The following is a 20,707-nucleotide window of genomic DNA, read 5'->3' as shown; positions in this document are numbered from 1 at the left end:
AGGAGTTGTGCTTCTGCTGGAATACCAAGATGCCTGTAGTAAAATGTGATTAAATTGATTAAAAACACATTATATTTATTTATTTAGAGATTAAGTGTGGGATAGAACTTTCTGGGCCTTCGAGGCACACTACCAGCAGTCCCTGATTTAATCCTAGTCTAATCACAGGACAATTTAGAATGACCAATTAACCAGCTAACTGGAATGTCTTTGGAGCACTCTGAGGAAACCCATACGTTCCTCAGGGAGGACGTGCAAGCTGCTTACAAAGGATGCTAGATTTCAACTCTGAGGTCCAACACCCTAACCTGTAATAAGACTTAGGAGCAGAATTAGGCCATACAGCCTATTGAGTCTACTCCAGCATTCCATCGTGGCTGATCCCGGGTCCCACTCAACCCCATACACCTGTCTTTTCATCATATCGTTTGATTCCCTGACCGATCAGGAAACGATCAACTTCCGCCTTAAATATGCTGACGGATTTGGCCTCCACTGCAGTCTGTATCAGAGCATTCCACAGCTTCACTGCTCTCTGGCTAAAAAAAAATTCCTCCTTACCTCTATTCTAAAAGGTCGCCCCTCAATTTTGAGGCTGTGCCCTCTAGTTCTAGATGCCCCCACCATAGGAAACATCCTCTCCACATCCACCCTATGTAACCCTTTCAACATTCAGTAGGTTTCAATGAGATCCCCCCACCCCCACATTCTTCTAAATTCCAGTGAGTACAGGCCCAAAGCTGCCAAACGCTCCTCTTATGTTAACCCCTTCATTCCCAGAATCATCCTTGTAAACCTCCTCTGGACTCTTTCCAATGACAACACGTCCTTTCTGAATAGAATCACGCAAGCCTCTATGCTACTGTAATGTATGTAATAATGGATATTTGATTTGAACCAAAATCAAATGACATTTAAACGCGCTGTGCATGATTATCTAATACTAATTTTGTGAAATGCTCTTAACAGTCACTAGGGTAAAAATTGTATACAGTGTTCTAAAGCTTCCAATGCTGGATATTTTTAAGATGGAATCAATTGCAATGTTATGTGCTGTCAATCAAATTGAAATATGTTCTAAGTCTGATTAAATGAAATCCAATGTTAAATGTAATCAAGTACATAGCCTTAAGTAAAATGTAATCAAATCACAAAACAAAAGCAGTTACTTCCTGTCACAGCGTTGATACATATTGCATGGTATTCATAACAAAAGATAAGCAATCAATGAATTCATGTAATGACACAATCATTGCATTAAGACAATGGAAAATAGCTATGAGGTGAAATAATTAAAAACACATGTGTTTTATAGTATGATAATGGTTTAAATTTCTGTTGCTAAGTCACATGACTGTGCACCTAGCAGAGTTTCCTTTCCAATTATCATACATATTCACTCCACCATCTGTAGAGAACCTTGTAAATACTATTGTTAATTTCACCTGATATATCTTTTTTTCCTTTGTCATAGATCAAAATGTAATACATTTTTATTGCTCAAAGGAAGATAAATAAAAATCGTAAATCTGTAAATGCATTTATGCTTGAACATGTGTGCCCTTAAAACTGGGAGTGCGACTGCATTTTAGATGTCTGGATAATTTTGTCACAAAGCAACACATGCACAAAATGCTGGAGGATCTCAGCAGGCTGGGTAAGATCTATATAACAGAGTACAGTCGATGTTTTGGGCTGAGACCGTTCATCAGGACCAGGAAAAAAAGAAGTTAGTGTAAGAAGGTGGGATGGGGGTTGAGGAAGAAGTACAAAGTGGTAGATGATTGGTGAAACTGGGAGAGAGGAAGGGGGTGAAGTAAAGAGCTGGGAAGTTGATTGGTGAAAGAGATAAAGGACTGGAGAAGGGGGAATCTGATAGGAGACAACAAAAGACCATGGAAGAAAAGGAAGGAGGAGGAGCACCAGAGGGAGGTAATGGGCAGGTAAGGTAGAGAGGGAAACTGGAATGGGGAATGAAGTGGGAGGTGGTAATTACCAGAAGTTCGAGAAATTGATGTTCATGCCATCAGGTTGGAAGCCTCCCAGATGGAATATAAGCTACCTGTCTTGCTGAATTCCTCCAACATTTTTTATGTGTTGCTTTGGATTTTCAGCACCTGCATATTTTCTCGCAAAGTCAGGTGCATGGGCAATGGTGGGAATTACCACTCCCCTCCTCCCAATAATATGTACATATGTGTATAGTGGGTTTTTATTTAATATATCCCTTTAAAATGTGGGCAGATTGGATTTCCTGCTGTGCTGCTGTGATAACTTGAGGGATTCATGATTGAATTGAAGGTGGCTCTGTAAATTTAAGTTATTATTAACTTCACAAACATGTATGGATTACTATTTCTATACTTTTGAGTAAAAAAAAGACCGTGTGTGATTTCAGATCCCAGTGAATGCCACCAATGCTGTTGCTTGTGCCCACCAACTGATGGTCTACACAGGAGAATCGGCAAGCTTCGTGGACATGATGGATGTTATTTTTGTGGCAAGAATAATTCAGAAGCTTATCGTCTTCGTGGATCAAGTCAAAGACGTAAAGTATCTTGTTAATGGATTCCATGTACATGACACTTCATACACCTTAATTTTCTCAGTTCTTAATTCCTTTTTTAAAGTTATTAATGAGTTGTGCTGCAGCAGTTATTTCCAGAAGAGCTTTATAGATTCTATCCTTTTCTGATGTGATCTATTTCACTAATCAGAACAAATTGTCTATTCTGTGTTTTCATGAACCTGACAATCTGAATCATTTAAACATATGGCCTCTGCTCTGAAAACATCCATAGTAACACAGGAAGAGGAATAGACAATTTAGTCTCCTCAAACTTAACGAGTGTTTAGGGAGAAGAGCCACACTTGCTGTTTTAGTCTTGTCTGGTCACACTATCACAATGTTTCAGAATCAATATCAGGTTAAATATCACTGTTATGTGTCGTGAAATATGTTGTCTTTGTGGCAGAAGTACATTGCAATACATAATAAGAGTGAAATAAGTATTGAAATTGTTATATATATATTAAATAGTTAAATAAGTAGTGTAAAAATAAAAATAAAAATGTTATGTGGCTGTGTTCATGGGTTCAATGTCCATTCAGAAATCAGATGGCAGTGTAAGAAACTTAAATTTTAATTTGACTTTTTAAAAAATTTGAAATTAATGAGATGAAATTAATTCATTTCGGTCAGTACAAACATAACAAAAAGCATCATTTACAACAATGATTTCATAGGACAAGATTACAACAAAAAATATATATATTCTTTAAAACAGACTGAAAGGGTGTAGGCTGAAGCTACAGCTTATTACTGTTCCTGAATCATTGAGTGTGTGCCTTCATGCCCCTGTATCTCCTTCCTGATGATCAGACACATCTTCTCATACGATATCAGCATTCCCAAATGTTTTTCTTCTGAGTCATCCTAGTCAACTCTTGCTTTCTCATCAGCATTCACTCAAGTTTTTCCCAGATGGAATAAATGGTTATTGATCTGAAAGGTTATTTCTGTCTCCATAGATACTGCCTGATCTGCTGTTTTTCTAACAATTTCTGCTAATATTTGCTCTATTTATAAATGGTCCATATCCAATGACAACAGATCTATCAATGTCAGTTTTAAAATTAACAATTTTAAAATTGTTAATTCTAAAACTGACATTGATTGATCTGTAACATCCACATCAATTTGCAGAAAACAGTTGAAATTTTTTACCACTTTTTGTACATCATGTTGGTTGATCCTTCAACTCCAAAAGGCTATGTTCCCAATTTCTAGACTATTCAATGTAAAAGTAGTTCTTCTTGGCTCTTAGTTTCTCTCAAAATGAATAAAATTTGCTCCTAGTTTTTAAATTCTGATTATTGTAACTCTTATTTGTGTAATTGCTCCTTTTCATTTTAAATCCTAAAATCCAACTCTCAATCTGTCCAATCTTTGATCTCACTCCAGTACGTCCTTCTTAAGGGTTAGCATTTTCAGAATATTAATGAGGTTAGGAGTCATAGAGTCATGGAAAAATACAGCACAGAAACAGGCTCTTTGGCTATCTAGTCCATGTCGGACCATTTAAACTCCTGTCTACCTGCACCTGGATCTTAGCCCTCCATACTCCTACCATCCATGTACCTATCCAAACTTCTCTTCAAAGTTGAAATTGAGATTGCATACACCACTTGTGCTGGCAGCTCATTCCACACTTCCACAACCTGCTGACTGAAGAAGTTTTCCCTCATGTTCCCCTTAAACATTTCACCTTTCACCTTTAACACATGACTTCTAGTTGTAGTCTACTCAACCTCAAGGGGAAAAGCCTGCTATATCCCTCATAATTTTGTATACCTCTATCAAATTTCCCCTCATTTTCCCACATTCCAAGGAATAAAATCCTAACCTTATACCTCAGGTCCTCCAGACCTGGCAACATCCTTGTAAATTTTCTCTGTACTCTTTCAAGCTTATTTACATCTTTCCTGTAGGTAGGTGACCAAAACTGCACACAATACTCTAAATTAGGCCTCATCAATGTCTTACACAACTTCAATATAACATCCCATAAAGTGCACATGAATTTTAATTTCTGAGGGAATATTGAAGAACAGACAGACCTTGGCTTGCAAGTCCATACACCCTTGAAGTTGCCAGTGCACAAATGCCTAGTGGCCTTCATCACTTGAGACATTGACTACAAGAGCAGGTAGATTGTGCTGCAAATTTATAAAACACTGTTCAGATCTAAGTTGGAGCATTGCAAGTAGTTCTGGTCACCATACTGTAAGAAAATATTTGCTACTGCTGGAGAAGTTGCAGAGGAGATTCATCGGGATGTTACCTGGCATGAACTGTTCAGTTTTGAGGAGAGACAGGAGAGCTTAGATCTGTTTTCCCTGGAGTGGAGGAAGTTAAAAGGGCATATGATTGAATGTATAAAATCATGAGGGGCCTAGATGGGGTAGGTCACAGGACACTGTTCTCCAGGTCAGAGGTGAATGAAACAAGAGGATATATAGATTTAGGTGAAGAGATAAGAGACTTAGACAGAATCAAAGAAGGCTGTTTTCACCTGAAGAGTGGTGAGTATCTAGAATACACAGCTGGAGGGAGTGGTGGTAGTGGAGTCTGTCAGCATTTAAAAAATGTCTAGAGGATCATGTAATTTACCTAGGCATAGTGGGATGTTGGTCAAGTGCTGAAAGGTAGGATTAATTCACAGAGTTCCCACTGGTTGCTGTGAACTTGGGGCCAAATGGCCTGTTTCCATACTGTATGACTATTATTAACAAGTTAAAACTAGTGTAGACTGCACTCTTTCAAGCTTTTCATCAGATAGGAAGTAATCTGAGGATTGTTCTTAGTATGAAGAAAGGATGTCTCACATATTGAACTAATATTGAAGTACATTTGCCAGAACTTTGTCCTTGCTCTGGTATAAATTCTTGTAATTTTGTACTCTTTATTGCACCAATTAAAACTTGTTGATAAAAAGAGTGCATATTTAAAGTTCCAATCCTGTGGAATATTAGTAGTCACATCCTGTCAATTACTGTACTTGACCATATCTTTGACTTACCGTATATTGCCAGGTTAATCTTTTAACTGATCAGTCCTCAGTTTCATGATTTCAGTTTCAACTAATAGTCTGCAAAGGGACTAAATCTAATGCTTTCAGAGAAATATATGATTAAGCTGCTGAATATAATTTATTCACTTCATCATAAGGTTAAATAGATTTCATCAAATAAAGCATGTCATTTACAAAAAACATGCTTATTCTCTACAAGCAACTAAAAAGTTTCAATGTAGTCTCTCATTCTATTCTTAATTATAGACTCTAGTAACTTGCAAGCAGCATGTCATGATAACTGATCTATCTATCCCTGGTTTTCCCTCTCTTGAATAGTAGAAAATTACCTTTTATCCAAGTAATTTCTTTGTGAATCCTTGACTTCTTCATCTGCTGAATGGCTGATTTGTACTTCAAAATAAAATTTACAGTAAACTTGTGATATTGTACTTTTCAGAATGTATCATCGAAGCAAGAAACACCCCTTTATTAGTTTGTAATTAGCATGAAAAGCTTCTATATTAGCAATTTTAACAAAGAGCAGATCAGATATTATCAGCAGATTTAAAGTTTTAAGATGGAATGGCAATTTATTTAAGTATCATTTCAGTCCTCAGCAGTGAATTACATTACATTGTTATCCAAGCAGAGTTAGCTATGTTGCAACTTACTTCTTGAAAATAATTTCCAAATTCCAGTGCCCTTGGAAAACAGTGCAGTAACATATCTAAAATAGCTGGAAAAACAATGCATTAATCCAGATCTTGGGAATGATTCCCAAGGCCACCATAATATTTTGATGCGGCAATACTGAACTATTGTTCTAGTTGAATTCCATACATTTTCCAAGCTAAGGTATTTATTTTCATTGGTCCACCTTTTTAATTTTGCAGTTGATCCAGATCACAAGATAATACAGATCAGCCAAGTTCAATCCTACCAAGATCTACAGCTGTTTCTTCAATGTTTCTGCAGTCTCCGATTCATTTCATTCCTCGGTTTATAGGAACCTTCCTTAGAACAGTTTGAAGTACATTTTTTAAAATCTTGTCCTTGTTTCATTGTTTATTTCTGAACTGTGTTCCAGATTTACTATTTCCGTGTTATTCTCTTCCTAATGTTGTGTAATTAATATTTATCCCCAGAGCCTCTATTGTCTCACCTTAGAAGGCACTAGTAGGTCAGAGTAAGCACTCTATCCAATTTAAGATCACATTCCTCAGATCTGCACTCACCTCATATACTGTACATTAGCTTTAATATGGTCTCCACACATTTTAACTAAAGGAGATTGTGGAGTTGATGCCTCGGGGAAAATTGAAACACTGCTTTTATCTTTTTCCACTTCAATGGCACAAGGAAAAAATGAACTACTTCAAAAAAACATATAATGCATAATGCATTATTGCTTGGGAAGCTGAAAGGTCTGAAGGTAGATAAGTCACCTGGACCAGATGGACTACATGCTAGGGTTTTGAAAGAGGTAGCTGAAGAGATTGTGGAGGCTAAAAATTGCAAATGTCACTCCACTCTAAGAAGGGAGGGAAGCTAAAGAAAGAAAATTATAGGCCAGCTCGTCTGACCTCAGTGGCTGGGAAGATGTTGAAGTCGATTGTTAAGCATGAAGTCTCAGGGTACTTACAGGCACATGATAAAATAGATTAAAATCAGCATCATTTCCTTAAGAGAAACTCTTGTCTGACAAATCTGCTTGAATTCTTTGAGAAAATAACAAACAGGATAGACACAGGTGGATGCTGTGTACTTGAATTTTCAAAGGATCATTGACTAGGTGCCGCACATGCTGATCAACAAGATAAGACCCATGGTATTACAGAAAAGATACTAGCATGGATAGAGTGTTGGCTGATTAGCAAAAGGCAAAAAGTAGGAATAAAGGGGGCCATTTCTGGTTGGCTTCCAGTGACTATTAATGTCAATGATTTCAATGATGGAATTGATGTCTTTGAGGCCACGTTTGCGGACTATACAAAGATAGGTGGAGAGGCGATTAGAGTTGAGGAAGCAAGAGGGCTGCAGAAGGAATTAGACAGATTAGGAGAATGGGCAAAGAATTGGCAGAATACAGTATCTGGAAGTATATAGTCATGCCCTTTGGTAGAAGGAATAAAAGCATAGTCTATTTTCTAAGCAGGGAGAAATTTCAAAGATCTGAAGTGCAAATGGACTTGGAAATCCTTCTGCAGGATTCCTTGAAGGTTAACTTGGAGGTTGAGTCTGGTGTGAGGAAGGCGGGTGCAATGTTTGTGTTCATTTCAAGAGGACTAGAATATAAAAGCAAGGATGTAATGTTGAGACTTTATATAGCATTAATGAAGTCTCATTTGTAGATTTGTAAGAAAGAATGTGTTGACAGTGGAAGGGGTTCCAAGGAGATTCATGAAAATGATTCCAGGGTTGAAAGGCTTGTCATAGGAAGAGCATTTGATGGCTTGGGCCTGTACTCACTGGAATTCAGAAGAATGAGGGGTGACCTCATTGAAACCTATTGAATGTTGAAGGGCCTAGATAGAGTGGATATGAAGAGGATAGTTCCTATTGTGGGAATGTCCAGGATCCGAGGGCACAGCTCTGATAGAGGGAAGTCCACTTAGAACAGAGATGAGGATTTTCTTTAGCCAAAGAGTGGTGAATCTGTGGAATTTGTTACCACAGGCAGCTGTGGAGGCCAAGTCACTGTGTATATTTAAGACAGAGGTTGCTAGGTTCTTGATTAGTCGGGGTATAATGGGTTATAGAAAGAAGGCAGGAGAATGGAGTTGAGAGGGAAAATGGATCAGCCATGATGGAATGGCAGAGTGACTGGATGGACTGAATGGCCTAGTTCTGCTCCTATGTCTTATAGTCTATGGGCTCGTTAATCTTGTGTAATTGCTCAATTTCTGCATATTTTTCTGATGCTGTGCAAATCTCAGGTTCCTAGTTCTTTAAAGTGGGGCAGCACTACAGAATAAATTTCAATAAGAATTTTGAAATTAAAGGGTTACTTTACCCCGTTACTTGATCAAGCTCTACTGATATCAAGTGATAACATTAAACCTCTTAATGATGAGGCTTTTCAGTTGCTGTAAACTTTTCCCAATAAAAACAGTTGGCTTCTTGCTAAAGGGCCCTTCTGATTGCTTATTGTAACCAACAAGAGCTCATCTGATAACTTGAAGTGAAGAGATTTTTTTTGTCAGAAAATCAAGAGGAATCATTTTTAGAGATCTTGGTCTTAAAACCTTCTTATTAAAGGTTTTCCCCATCATTGAACTCCCATGAGAGTCACCAAATTGAAGTATTTACAGATGAGCTCATCAGCAAAGTCTAGCAGAGTTTAAGGTCACAGCATTAGGAAACTATTTTTCTATTTATTAGGGTTGTGATATTGCACCAGGTATTTCCATGCACTTGGTGTTGCCTTGCTAAAGCATGTAGAATACGTGGTGATAACATTCATCCTTCTGCCATGAGTAATTTTATTGCCTGTGTTTAAGCAACTGCCACAATGTTTGACTCATTGCAGGAAGTCAGCACTGAACCCCACCTGTGGTATTTAAAGAGATCCTTAATGAGAGGGAAGTTTATTAGATTGATTTGCAAAGGTGTTAATTGTTCCCCACAAGTAAGCATTTTGGAGCTCGCATTGAGCACTTTATTTTCACAAGGATATAAAAATCAGAGTATCTTTGCTGAGGCACAAGATCTTTATAAGTGCATTTGCAAGGCACCCAGCAAAACCAGTATGTGGTGCTGTTTATCCCATTTGGGTAGTATACAACCCAGTGGTTTGAACATAGAATTTTTCAGTTTTAATTAACTTGCTCCATCTGTGGTCTTTTCTCTCTCCTGATGCACCCAAGTATTGTCAAAAACAACCCCCAGCTCCCTCTGTTACCTATTCCTCCCTCACCTGGTACCAAGTGTCTATTTCCTCACACACTTAACCCACTGGATTTTCTATACTTTCCCCCAAATGGCTTCATCCGCCCACTCCCTTACCTGGTTCTACTTACTATCTTCCTTACTTATCAGAACCTAGATTTGTAGCCTCTTGATGCCTCTGATTCTATCTTCATCTTCCCATCTGTCCACATGGATCCATCTGCCCCCGTATCTTCTCTTTCCTTATCTTTCTCTACGTATCTCCCACTCTGCTTCTGTCTCTAAATTCCACCCACCTGCTCCCCCACCTGGCTCCATCTGCCCATTATCTGCCTCTGCTCCTTGTTCTACTGATGGCCTGGAAGCTCCTGCCTCACTCCCCCTCTCATCGATTTGAACTGATTATTCCCCCTCTATGCTCTGAGTTCTGCCAGCAGTTTATTTTATGTTCCAGATTACAAAAACTGCAGTCTTTTTTGTCTTCCATTTTAGATTGCCCATCCCGGTCCCTCAGAAATAGAACTGATGTGGCTTCGTGTTAAAGGGAAAACTGGTACTCCTTGTTTTGGCTGCAGCTCACTTCTCCTCGGTGATTTGCCACATGCACCCACTGCCTATTTAGTCTCCCTCCCCCATCCCTGTGTGCCAGTATGAGAGCTGGTGAACACAAGTGACAGATGCTGTGACAGTGTGTCATCATATATAGTTTCTGCTGGCTCGTTAGGAAGTGCCTGTGCAGACATTTCTGGAAGAGCATTGCATTTAAATCTCCTGCCTCTTGCAAATGAGGAAAGTTTGGGTGTGGGTGGTAAGTGGAAAATGAGAAGCAAAATTAGATGTAGTGCACTGTGATCCTTGGAGTTACCCACAGCTTGTCTGGCAGTTGATGCAATGTTTGCCAGACTCAATCCTACATATCTCTGAATAGTTAGATTCTCTGAAGCCTATTCCCCATCCATTATCATTGCCTGCTCTTACCTTGCAAACTTTGCATGCAAATTGGAAATATATTTGTGCATGGTGTTTCATATGTCTATATGAGCGTGTGTTGGGGTTAATGAATGTCAGGTAGGAGTAATGATGATGAGAGATTTTCATCAGGTAACTATTGTTGCGGGAAATAGTACGTGGGGAAATATTATTTTCGTCTTTCTGGTAACTTATTTGTTTTTTTTTTGTGTTCACTGACCTCAGCATATATATATCAGATCATTGAACATTTTTCTACATGGGATCAGTATTAGAATGATCACTTTGGCATTCACGTCCCTCTGGGCTCTGCAGGATCATCACAAACCTGTATGGTTCACTGTGCCCCACATATAGGGGCACACCAATAGATCAGAATCAGAATTTATTATCAGTGCCATATCTCATGAAGTTTGTTGTTTCATGGCAGGACTAGAGTTAAAGTCATAAAAATTACAATAAGCTATAAATGAATAAATGGTACAAAAGGTGGAGTAGTGATGTCATGTGGCTCCTATACCTCCTTCTTGATTGTAGCAGTGGGAAGAGGGCATGTCCCAGGTGGTGAGGGTCATTTGTAATGGATGCACCATAAAATGCTTATGGAAGTATAGTTATGGGTGTGCATTCTTGATTGCATCAGTGACAGATCCTCCAAGATGCTGATGTTGAAGTTGAAACGGAAAATAAGGTGCTTGTCCCCCGTGCCTACGTCACTGGTTGTTCAAGTATTCGCTGTGCATTCAGCAACTTAGAGCAGCAGGTGTGGTCAGTGAGCCCTTACCTGTCAATGGTCTTGTGTTACATTCAGTGGATGCACACAACTCCCAGAATTACTCTGAACTAATGCAATAAGTAACCATTTGGTATTGCTTAAGCTAGAATCTCTACATTAGATGCACAGATAAGTTCCTTGAGTTAAAATTACATGTCTGCAGTGCATTACCATTTCCAGCACAGACAAATTATTACTCCACAGTTATCAGAAATCTTTTTAATTCACCTGTATTAGTTCACTCACTTTGGCTTTGAATGTTTCATTTGGAGATCACTTACTTGTGCAAACAAAAGGAAATTGTTTTTAAACTCTCCACAGGATGTTTGATTTGGCCTGTTCTGAGCAAGTCTCTGGAATTACAATTGCAGATAAAGGGTAAATTAAGGTTATTTACTGTCTTGAGTGGCTTGAAACCACGTCGTATATTGGCATTTCATTTGGAGGAAAACATCTGAATTTGAAAATATTTGGAAAAGACAACTGACATTTCACTTGCTATTGCTATTTGGAAACTGGATTATTTTTCTGGGCTAGCATTCCACTAAAATGTTCTATGAGAGGACCAATTTAAAAGAAAATTAGCTGGTTTTACATGATCAGATTGGAATTCACTTACTGAAGTTTTGTTCTTGTTTTTTTCTGCTATATGTTGATAATTCTGTTAAAGTGACAGATTGATAGTGATGGGCACCACAGCTATGTACCAGTTAGCGCGATGCTATTGCAGCTTGGGGCGTCAGAGTTCAGAGTTCAATTCCAACGTCTTCTGTAAGGAGCCTGTACATCCTCCTGATGGAATGCATGAGCTTTCTCAGGGTGCTCCCAGTTTCCTCCCAAAGTCCAAAGACACAGCAGTTAGTAGGTTAATTGGACATTGTAAATTGTTCTGTTGTTAAATTGAGGTTTGCTGGCAACATGACTCGGAGGTCCGGAAGGGTCTACTCTGCACTGTACCAATCAATCAATCAATAACAATTGTGACATCATGTAGTACATTTCTCGACAAGAAGAACCCAAACTGCCATCAGCAAAGGATCAACTTTCATCTTAATTGTGTTCTTGCAAAAATGTTAGACAAGCTCCTCATGTTTCTGGACCTGCTGTGAATCCTTTCAAATCAACGTGGAAAATATTGTAAAGTAGATCACAGTAAACAGAACAAAACTACAGTTCAAAGTATATTTATTATCTAAGTATGTATACTGTATACAACCTTGAGATTTGTCTTCTTGCAGGCAGCCACAAAACAAAGAAACACAATAGAATCTGTTTAAAGACCATCAATGCGCCCAGTGTGTGTAGAAAAGAACAAATTGTGCAAACTGTAAAGTGTAAAAAAATAACATTAACTGCAGGGGCCCCAGAAGTGAGTCCACAGCCACGGAGCCGCTGAGGCAAGTGGAGGAGAAGCTGATTGGAAGGATGAGTGTAGTGGTGTGTTGCAAAGCTGGAACACAACATGTTCAAGGTGGAGTTGGTATGGCTGTCACTGCTGGAGTGAACGATTTGGAGAGGAGTCAATGTGGAAGAGTTTCGAGCCCCACGCACATATCCCGAGCACGAGGTTGGATCGATCCAAGCGCTGAGCCAATTTGGTGAGATTGAGAACAGCTTCGGGCTGTGCCTGGGTGTATCGCTGCACTGGGGCCCAGGTCCTAGAGAAGGGCATGATCTGGTGCTCAGGTGATTTAAACACCAGCCCAGATAGACTGGAAAGCATGAATGCAGAGTTGTGGGTTGGGCTGATTCCGCTCACTCTCTTGAGATGTTTATTCCTCACTCTGGCAGCTGCTGTCTCTGCGAGCTTTTACGTGTGAAGAACAGAGATTGAAGCTTGGGCCTACCGTCCGGCTGCTCCAGGGAGTGGATCTAAGGACTTAATCTGGTTTGGAATGCATCCATTGTTGACATAATGTGTGTGTTTTTTTCTCTCTTTCTCTGCGCAGTGGTTATGATCTTTCATTTTTTAAATTGAGTTCTTTGGGTTTCTTTCTTTGTGGCTGCCTGTAAGCAAACAAATCTCATGGAGTAGAATGTGTTCATTCTTTGATAACAAGTGACTAATATCGCAACGTGTGAAGCTGGTCCAGGAGTCCAGTGGCTGCAGGCCATAGCCACGGAATCAGCTAAATCTTGTGCCAATGTTTGCAGGCCACAGATGCAGAGTCAGTTCAGTGCTGAAGCGCCTTAATCAAATTGTGCAAATAGTAAAATGGAAGTAAACAAAAAACACAAGGAACATGAACTGCAGGATCCCTAAAAGTGTGTCCACGGCTTTGAAATGTGCATTTCTTAAGTGTAGATAATTGATCAGGAGCTGTGACTCCTCCTTTCAAGATCTTTGTGATATCATTTCAGATGGACCAAAGTCATTGTTTCAGGTCCCCACCTCCGAGTTTATTCCCCAATTACTGTCCACCTCCCTTCATTGTCCAGTCTGATATTGATCTACACTGTTCTCTACCACCACCCCCCCCCCCAATCGTTCCCATCGTTTGAACCCAGAACAGTAGAGCACAGAAACAGGCCCTACAGCCGACCATATCTGCGATAACCATGATGTAAATCTAACTAATCCCATCTACACCTGCACATTGTCGATATTGCTCTGCTCCCGCTTATACATAAGTTTTTTGCCTTAATAACCTCTAGAACATTTCTGTTGTAATTGTATCCACTAATTGCCCTGCCACTGCATTTCAGGTACCTTCTACTCTCTGTGTAAGAAAAGAACTTGCCAGGTACATCTGTAAATTTTAGACCCTTACCTTAAACCTATGTCTTCTTGTATCAGATATGTCTATCACAGAAATGAAAAAAAAACCTCTCATAATCATCTCCATCGCCTTTTCTCATTATCATATTTCAAGCAAACCTGCTTTTGGTAGCCTCATGTGTTGTTTTACGAGCAGACTCAACTCTTGAGATGTTCTCTGGATCTAGTCTGTACCTGAACTTGCAAAGTCCCATTGATTTATCTCTCTTGTGCTTGGTGATCCACAATGTCTCTTGAGTCAGTGAAGCCTTAGTTTTAAATCTCTCATGTTTCTGCTCAAGTCCTTCTACAGCTTTAGCCACCTCTGTAATCTTGTTTAGGCTCAGTAAACTTGGAGCTGTTATTCTCCACTACAGGCGACTTGACTTCTTCCAAGTTTATTTTACCACATCATTCGTTGGTGTGCCAGATGCCTAAGTCCAAAACACATGGACCATAAGACCATTAGACATAGGAGCAGAATTAGGCCACCCAGCCCAGTGATTCTGCTCCACCATTCTATCATTGCTGATTTATTATCCCTCTCAACCCCATTCTCCTGCCTTCTCTCCACAACTTTTGATACCGTTACTAATCAAGAAACTATCAACCTCTTCTTTAAGTATACCCATTGACCAGGCCTCCACAGAAATTTTTGGCCATGAATTCCACAGATTCACTGCTTTCTGGCTGAAGGAATTCCTTTTCATCTCGGTTCTAAATGGACATCCCTCAATTCTGTGTCTGTGCCCTCCAGTACTAGACTCAAACACTATAGGAAACATCCTCTCCACATCTACACTGTGTAGGGCTTTCAATATTTGATAGGTTTCAATGAGATCCCACCTCATTCTTCTGAACTTCAGAGCCATCAAATACTCCTGATACATCCTTGCTCATATTCTAGTCCAATCAAAATGAATGATAACATTGCATTTGCCTTCCTTACCACCTACTCAAATTAACCTTCAAGGAATCCTGCACAAAGATTCCCAAATCCCTTTCACCTCTGATTTTTGAACTTTCTCCCCATTTAGAAAATATTCTGTGCCTTTAATTCTTCTACTAAAGTGCATGATCATACAATTCCTTACAATATATTCCATCTGCCACTTCTTTGCCCACTCTCCCAATCTGTCTTAAGCCCTTCCTCAACACTACCTGCCCCTCCACCTATCTTCATATCTTTTGCAAACTTGGCTGCAAAGCCATCAGTATCATCATTTAAACTGTTGACATACAACTTGAAAAGAATTGGCCCCCTTTATTCTGGCTCTTTGCCTCTTGCCAATCAGCCAATCTTCTTTCCTGCATTTCCATGGAGTCTTATCTTGTTAAGTAGCCTCCTGTGCAGCACCTTGTCAAGGCCTTCTGAAAATTCAAGTAAACAACATCCACTGGCTCTTCTTTGTCTATCCTGCCTGTTATTTCTTCAAAGTATTCTACCAGATTTTTGTTTAAGGAAACCAAGGTGACTTTGTCCTATTTTATCATCCCAAGGACCCAAAAATCTCATGTTTAAGATTAGTTTCCTGAATCATCCCAACAACTGAAGTCAACCCAACTGGCCTATAATTTCATTTCTTCTGCCTCCCTGCCTCTTAAAGAGTGGAGTGACATTTGCAATTTTCTGGTCCTCCAGAACCATTCCAGAATCAAGTGATTCTTGAAAGATCATTACTAATGCCTCCACAATCTCTTCATCTTCCTCTTTCAGAATTCTGGGGTGTAGTTCATCGGGTCCCAGTGACTTAACTACCTTCACACCATTCAGCTTTCCAGGCACTTTCTCCTTAGTAGTAGCAACTACACTCACGTCTGCCCCCAGACACTCTCAAATTTCTGGCATACTGCTAGTGTACTTCATAATGAAGACTGACACAAAATACTTGAGTGTGTTCACTATTCCTTTCTTCCCCATAACTACCTGTCCAGTGTCATTTTCCAGCAGTTCAATGTATATTCTCATCACTTTTTTACTCTTTATATATCTATAAAAACTTTTGATATCCTCTTTGATATTTTTAGCTAGCTTAGTTTCATATTTCACCTCTTCTCTTCTATGTCTTTTTTAGTTGCCTGCTGGTCATTTTTAAAAGCATCCCAATCCTTAATTTCCCACTAATTTTTGCTATATTATATGTCTTCTCTTTTGCTTTTTATGGTGTCTTTGATTTCCCTCATCACCCACAGTTGCCTCATTTTCCCTTTAGAATACTTTTTCAACTTTGGAATGTATCTATTCTGCACCTTCTCAGCTCCCCTCAGAAATTTCAGCCATTGCTTTTCAGCCATCATCCCTGCTAGTGTCCCTTTCCAATCAGTGTTGGGCAACTCCTCTCTCATGCCTCCATAATTCCTCTTATTCCACCGTTAACTAATACATTTGTCTTTATCTTCTCCCTCTCAGGGTGAATTCTATCATATTATGATCTCTGACTTTCAGCCATGTCTCAGTGATGCCCACAATGCTATACCTACCAATCTCTAACAGCATTGCAAGATTATCTACCTTATTCTCTATACTGTGGACATGCAAATATAGCACCTTCAGTCCTGTATTCATCACCTTTTTCTATTTTGTCTCCCTGTTACACTGCATCTCATCCCACTAACTGAAATTTTGCCCTGTCATCTGCCTGTCCTTCCTCACAGTCTCACTACACACTGCATCAACTTGTATACTAACTGCCCATCCTCAGCCCTCTTACTCCAGTTCCCATTCCCCTGCCAACTTAGTTATACCCCTCCTCAACAAGTGCAGCAAACCTGCCTGCAAGGCAGGTCCCCATTGGGTTCAGGTACAACCTACCCTTCTTGTACAGATCATACATTTGCAACAGAGATCCCGATGATCCAGAAATCTGAAACCCTGCCCCTGCAACACTTCCTCAGCCACTCATTCACCTGTACCATCATCCTATTCCTGCCCTGACTAGTACTGGCACTGAGATTACTACCATGGAACACATACAAAGTGCTGGAGGAACTCAGCAGGCCAGGGCGCATCTATGTAAAAAAAAAGTTGACATTTTGGACCAAAACCCTTTGGCAGGACTGGAGGGAAAAAAGCTGATAAAAAGTGTGGCCTTATCACGACAGTGGAGGAGGCCATGAATGGAAATGAGAAGTGGAATTAAAATAGGAGGCCACACGTTTTCTGCCGGATGGAGCGTAGATGTTTGGTGAAGTTGTCTCCCAATCTACATTGGGTCTCACTGATATACAGGAGGCCACACCGGGAGCACTGAACATAGTATATGACCCCAACAGACTCAGAATCTCCTCCACTGCCGAGATAAGGCCACATTTAGGTTGGAGGAACAGCACCTTGTATTCTGTTTCCAACCTGATAGCATGAACATTGATTTCTCACATTTCCAGTAATGCCACCCCTCACCCCTTCACCATTTCCCATCCCCTTTTCCCTCTCTCATGTTGTCTCCTTGCCCACCTATCGCCTCTCTCTGGTGCTCCTCTCCTTTCCCTCCTTTTATCTTTCTTCTGTGGCCTTCTGTCTCTTTTCACCAATCAACTTTCTAGCTCTTTGCTTCATCCCCCCCCCCTCCAAGTTTCATCTATCACTCCCACCTTTCAAATCTACTCCTCAGCTTTTTTTCTCCAGTCCTGCCGAAGGGTTTCGGCCTGAGACGTTGACTGCATTTTTCCATGCATGCCGCCTGGCTGGCTGAGTTCCTCCAGCATTTTGTGTGTGTTTCTCAAATCTCCAGCATCTGTAGATTTTTTTTTGTTTGTGATTTTATTACTACCTTGGAGGTCCTGTTCTTCAGCCTTTTCCCTAAATCCCTATACTCACTGCACAGGACCACTTCACCCTTCCTAGCTAAGTTATTGCTGCCAATGTGCACCACAACCTCTGGCTGCACCTTCTTGAAAACCTTCTGCAGCCATTCTGAGACATCTCGGATCTTAGCACCTGGGAAGCAACACATCATTCTGCCTTCTCTTTCATGGCCGCAGAATCTCCTGTCCATGCCCCTTACGATCGAGCCTCCTATCACTACCACTCTGCCTGATTTAACTCTTCCCTGCTGTGTTACAGATCCAGCCACAGTGCCACTGGCCTGGCTGCTGCTACAGTACTTGAGTATTCTGCTTTTCCCCTCCTTTAATTTGCTTTTTAAAGCTTACCTGATGGTCTAAAGCAGGGGTGTCAAACTCATTTTAGGTCACGGGCCGGATTGAGCAAAATGCAGCTTCATGCGGGCCGGATCAGTCGGACGCATGCGAACGCAGCTTTCGTTGCCTCCGTTTTTTCAGCCTGCTCTCATGTGTCTCAGTCTCTGCTATAACTACAAAGTGTTTCACTTTACAAATTCCATTTCTTATGAAGAAGACTGCCGAGCAAGACTGCCAAATAAACACTAAAAACCCTGAAAACCTTGAAAACCTGGTACCTGAATAAACTCAGCATTAGCCATATCATACGCCATAGGCGCTTCAATTACTGGGGCCAGCTTTAATAGTAATTAGATATTATCTCGCGAGCCAAAGATAATTCCACCGCGGGCCGGATTTGGCCCGCGGGCCTTGAGTTTGACATATATGGTCTAAAGCATAGTTGATTTTCAGAATCTGAACCAAGTTTAATATCACTGGCATAAGTCATGAAATTTGTTGGTTTGCAGCAGCAGTACAGCGCAATACATAGAAACAAACTATAAACTACAATAAGAATTACATTAAATATGTTGTGCAAAGAAAAAATAAGTAGTGCAAATTTTAATATCAATTTTAGGAATTTAATGTCATATTTACAACTACTTATATGAACAGGTGCAGTGAAGAAAGAACTCACAGCTACATAGCACCATATAAGCAGCATTCACAAGAAAAACATAAATTAAACATAAATAATACCCAATTTTAGAAGGAAGAACGCAATTAGAACAAAAGAAAAAAAACAAGTTGATTGTAGCGCAAAGTGATCATAATGGTGCTAAAGTGTAGTGATTGGGATTTTGCTGGTTGGTTCAAGAACCAAATGGTTGAAGGACAGTACAGAAACCTAGCTGTGTTATACTTCAGGCTTCTCTACCTTCTGCCTGGTGGTAGCTAGAAAATAGGTGGCATTGGCCAGATGGCAGGGTTGTTTGCAGATAGATGTTGTCTTCTTGAGGCAAAGCCTGCTAAAGATAGTGCCAGTGGTGGGAAGAGATGTGCCCATAATGTATTGGGCATAGTCCATTGCTCTTTGCCACAAGAGATTCTACAGCTGCTAGAAATCTTGAGCAATGCACACAAAGTGCTGGATGAACACAGCAGGTCAGGCAGCAACTATGGAGAGGAGTAAACAATTGAAGTTTTGCTCTGAGATGCTGAGAGTATTGGCCTGGAACGTTGACCATCTATTCCCTTTCATTAATGCTGCCTGACCTGCTGAGTTCCTTCGGCTTTGTCCACTACCCTCTGCAGCTTCTTACACTCAAATTGCTGTACCAGACCCTGATGCAACTAGTCAGGATGCTTCCAACAATACATCTCTAGAAATTTGGTACAGTGTTCAGTGACAGGCCGAACTTCCTTCACCTCCTGGGAAAGTAAGATGCTTGTGCACTTTGCTTATGATCTATGTGCTGGGCGCTGGACAGGTCATCTGATACTTTAATGCCCAGGTATTAAAAGCTATTGACTCTCTCTATCACTGATTCCCCAATGTTTACTCTCCTACCCCTTCTTGAAATCAAAAATAAGCTCTTTAGTTTTATTGACATCGATCAAGAGCAAATCACTTTGACCAAATTATTGCTCACCAATCTTAATGGCTCTATATGTAGCTTGACCCTATTTTTTTTAGAACCATAGAACATTACAGCACAGAAATAGGCCCTTCGGCCCTTCTTGGCTGCGTCGGACCATTTTTCTGCCTAGTCCCACTGACCTGCACCTGGACCACATCCCTCCATACCCCTCTCTGATAATTCTCCTTTCAAGTGCCTCAGGATATTTAAGAATGTCAGAACAAGTGTTTCAAAGTTTTGTGATGTTAATAGAACATCTTCATTAACCACTGGTTAATGTGGAACCACTCCCTTTGTATGCCTAAGTTTACCTCTGCAGCTGCTTCTCAAGTATAGTTCTGAAGATATTTCATGTGTTCAACAGTTGAAGAAATCCATTTTTCTTTCCTTTTTATAAGAGTGAACTCAGGAATGCAATGAAGGACTTACTACTCGCCTGAATGCTTGCAATCACAACACCTCTCAGACTCAAGATCAAGTTGTATTGATTTCTTTATTCACCTTTGGGTCTGGTGAAATGGGGAAAATACATTTCTTTATAAGTTAGGAAACCAGGTTGAATAATAACACTCCCTCTTCAGACAGCAAATCTAAAAGGTATCTTCAATTCTGCCACTGAAATTGGCTGTAACTGAAATGATTGTTGTTCTTCAAGTCTCCGTGTGCTCCCAAATAACCACAATATCCTAAGTATGTCTATCATGTGCCCTTACTACATTTGTTGGCAACTGCAGGCAATTCTGTTACTGTCACCGAAGTTATAAATGCACCCAGTTCTGTGTTTATATTAAATTAATCTAAAATGAAATTAAATACAAAATGCAGTTTTGGCATTATTTTAATGTTTCAGTTTAATATCAGAGAATGTCTACAGTATACAACCTGAAATTCTTACTCTTCACAGACGTCCACAAAACAGAAGAAAAAAAATCCCAAAAAATGAATGACAGAAAAATATTACAGTAGAACATAGAAGTTC

General features: G+C 40.0%; 1 protein-coding gene across 3 annotated transcripts in view; it reads left to right on the top strand.

Annotated features, from left to right (window-relative positions):
* The window catches only part of adgra1b (adhesion G protein-coupled receptor A1b), a 533,717-nt gene that overhangs the window by 327,951 nt on the left and 185,059 nt on the right, over positions 1-20,707 (top strand). For all 3 annotated transcript variants that reach the window (XM_073027522.1, XM_073027521.1, XM_073027520.1), the window contains one exon: positions 2,399-2,548. In XM_073027522.1, coding sequence (XP_072883623.1) covers positions 2,399-2,548 — 150 coding nt within the window. The remainder of the gene's footprint in view (positions 1-2,398; positions 2,549-20,707) is intronic.

This window comes from Hemitrygon akajei, chromosome 23 (genome assembly GCF_048418815.1).
Source record: "Hemitrygon akajei chromosome 23, sHemAka1.3, whole genome shotgun sequence".
Lineage (NCBI taxonomy): Eukaryota > Metazoa > Chordata > Chondrichthyes > Myliobatiformes > Dasyatidae > Hemitrygon > Hemitrygon akajei.
The sequence above is the reverse complement of the archived record's forward strand: the minus strand, read 5'-3'. Positions and strand labels throughout refer to the sequence as shown.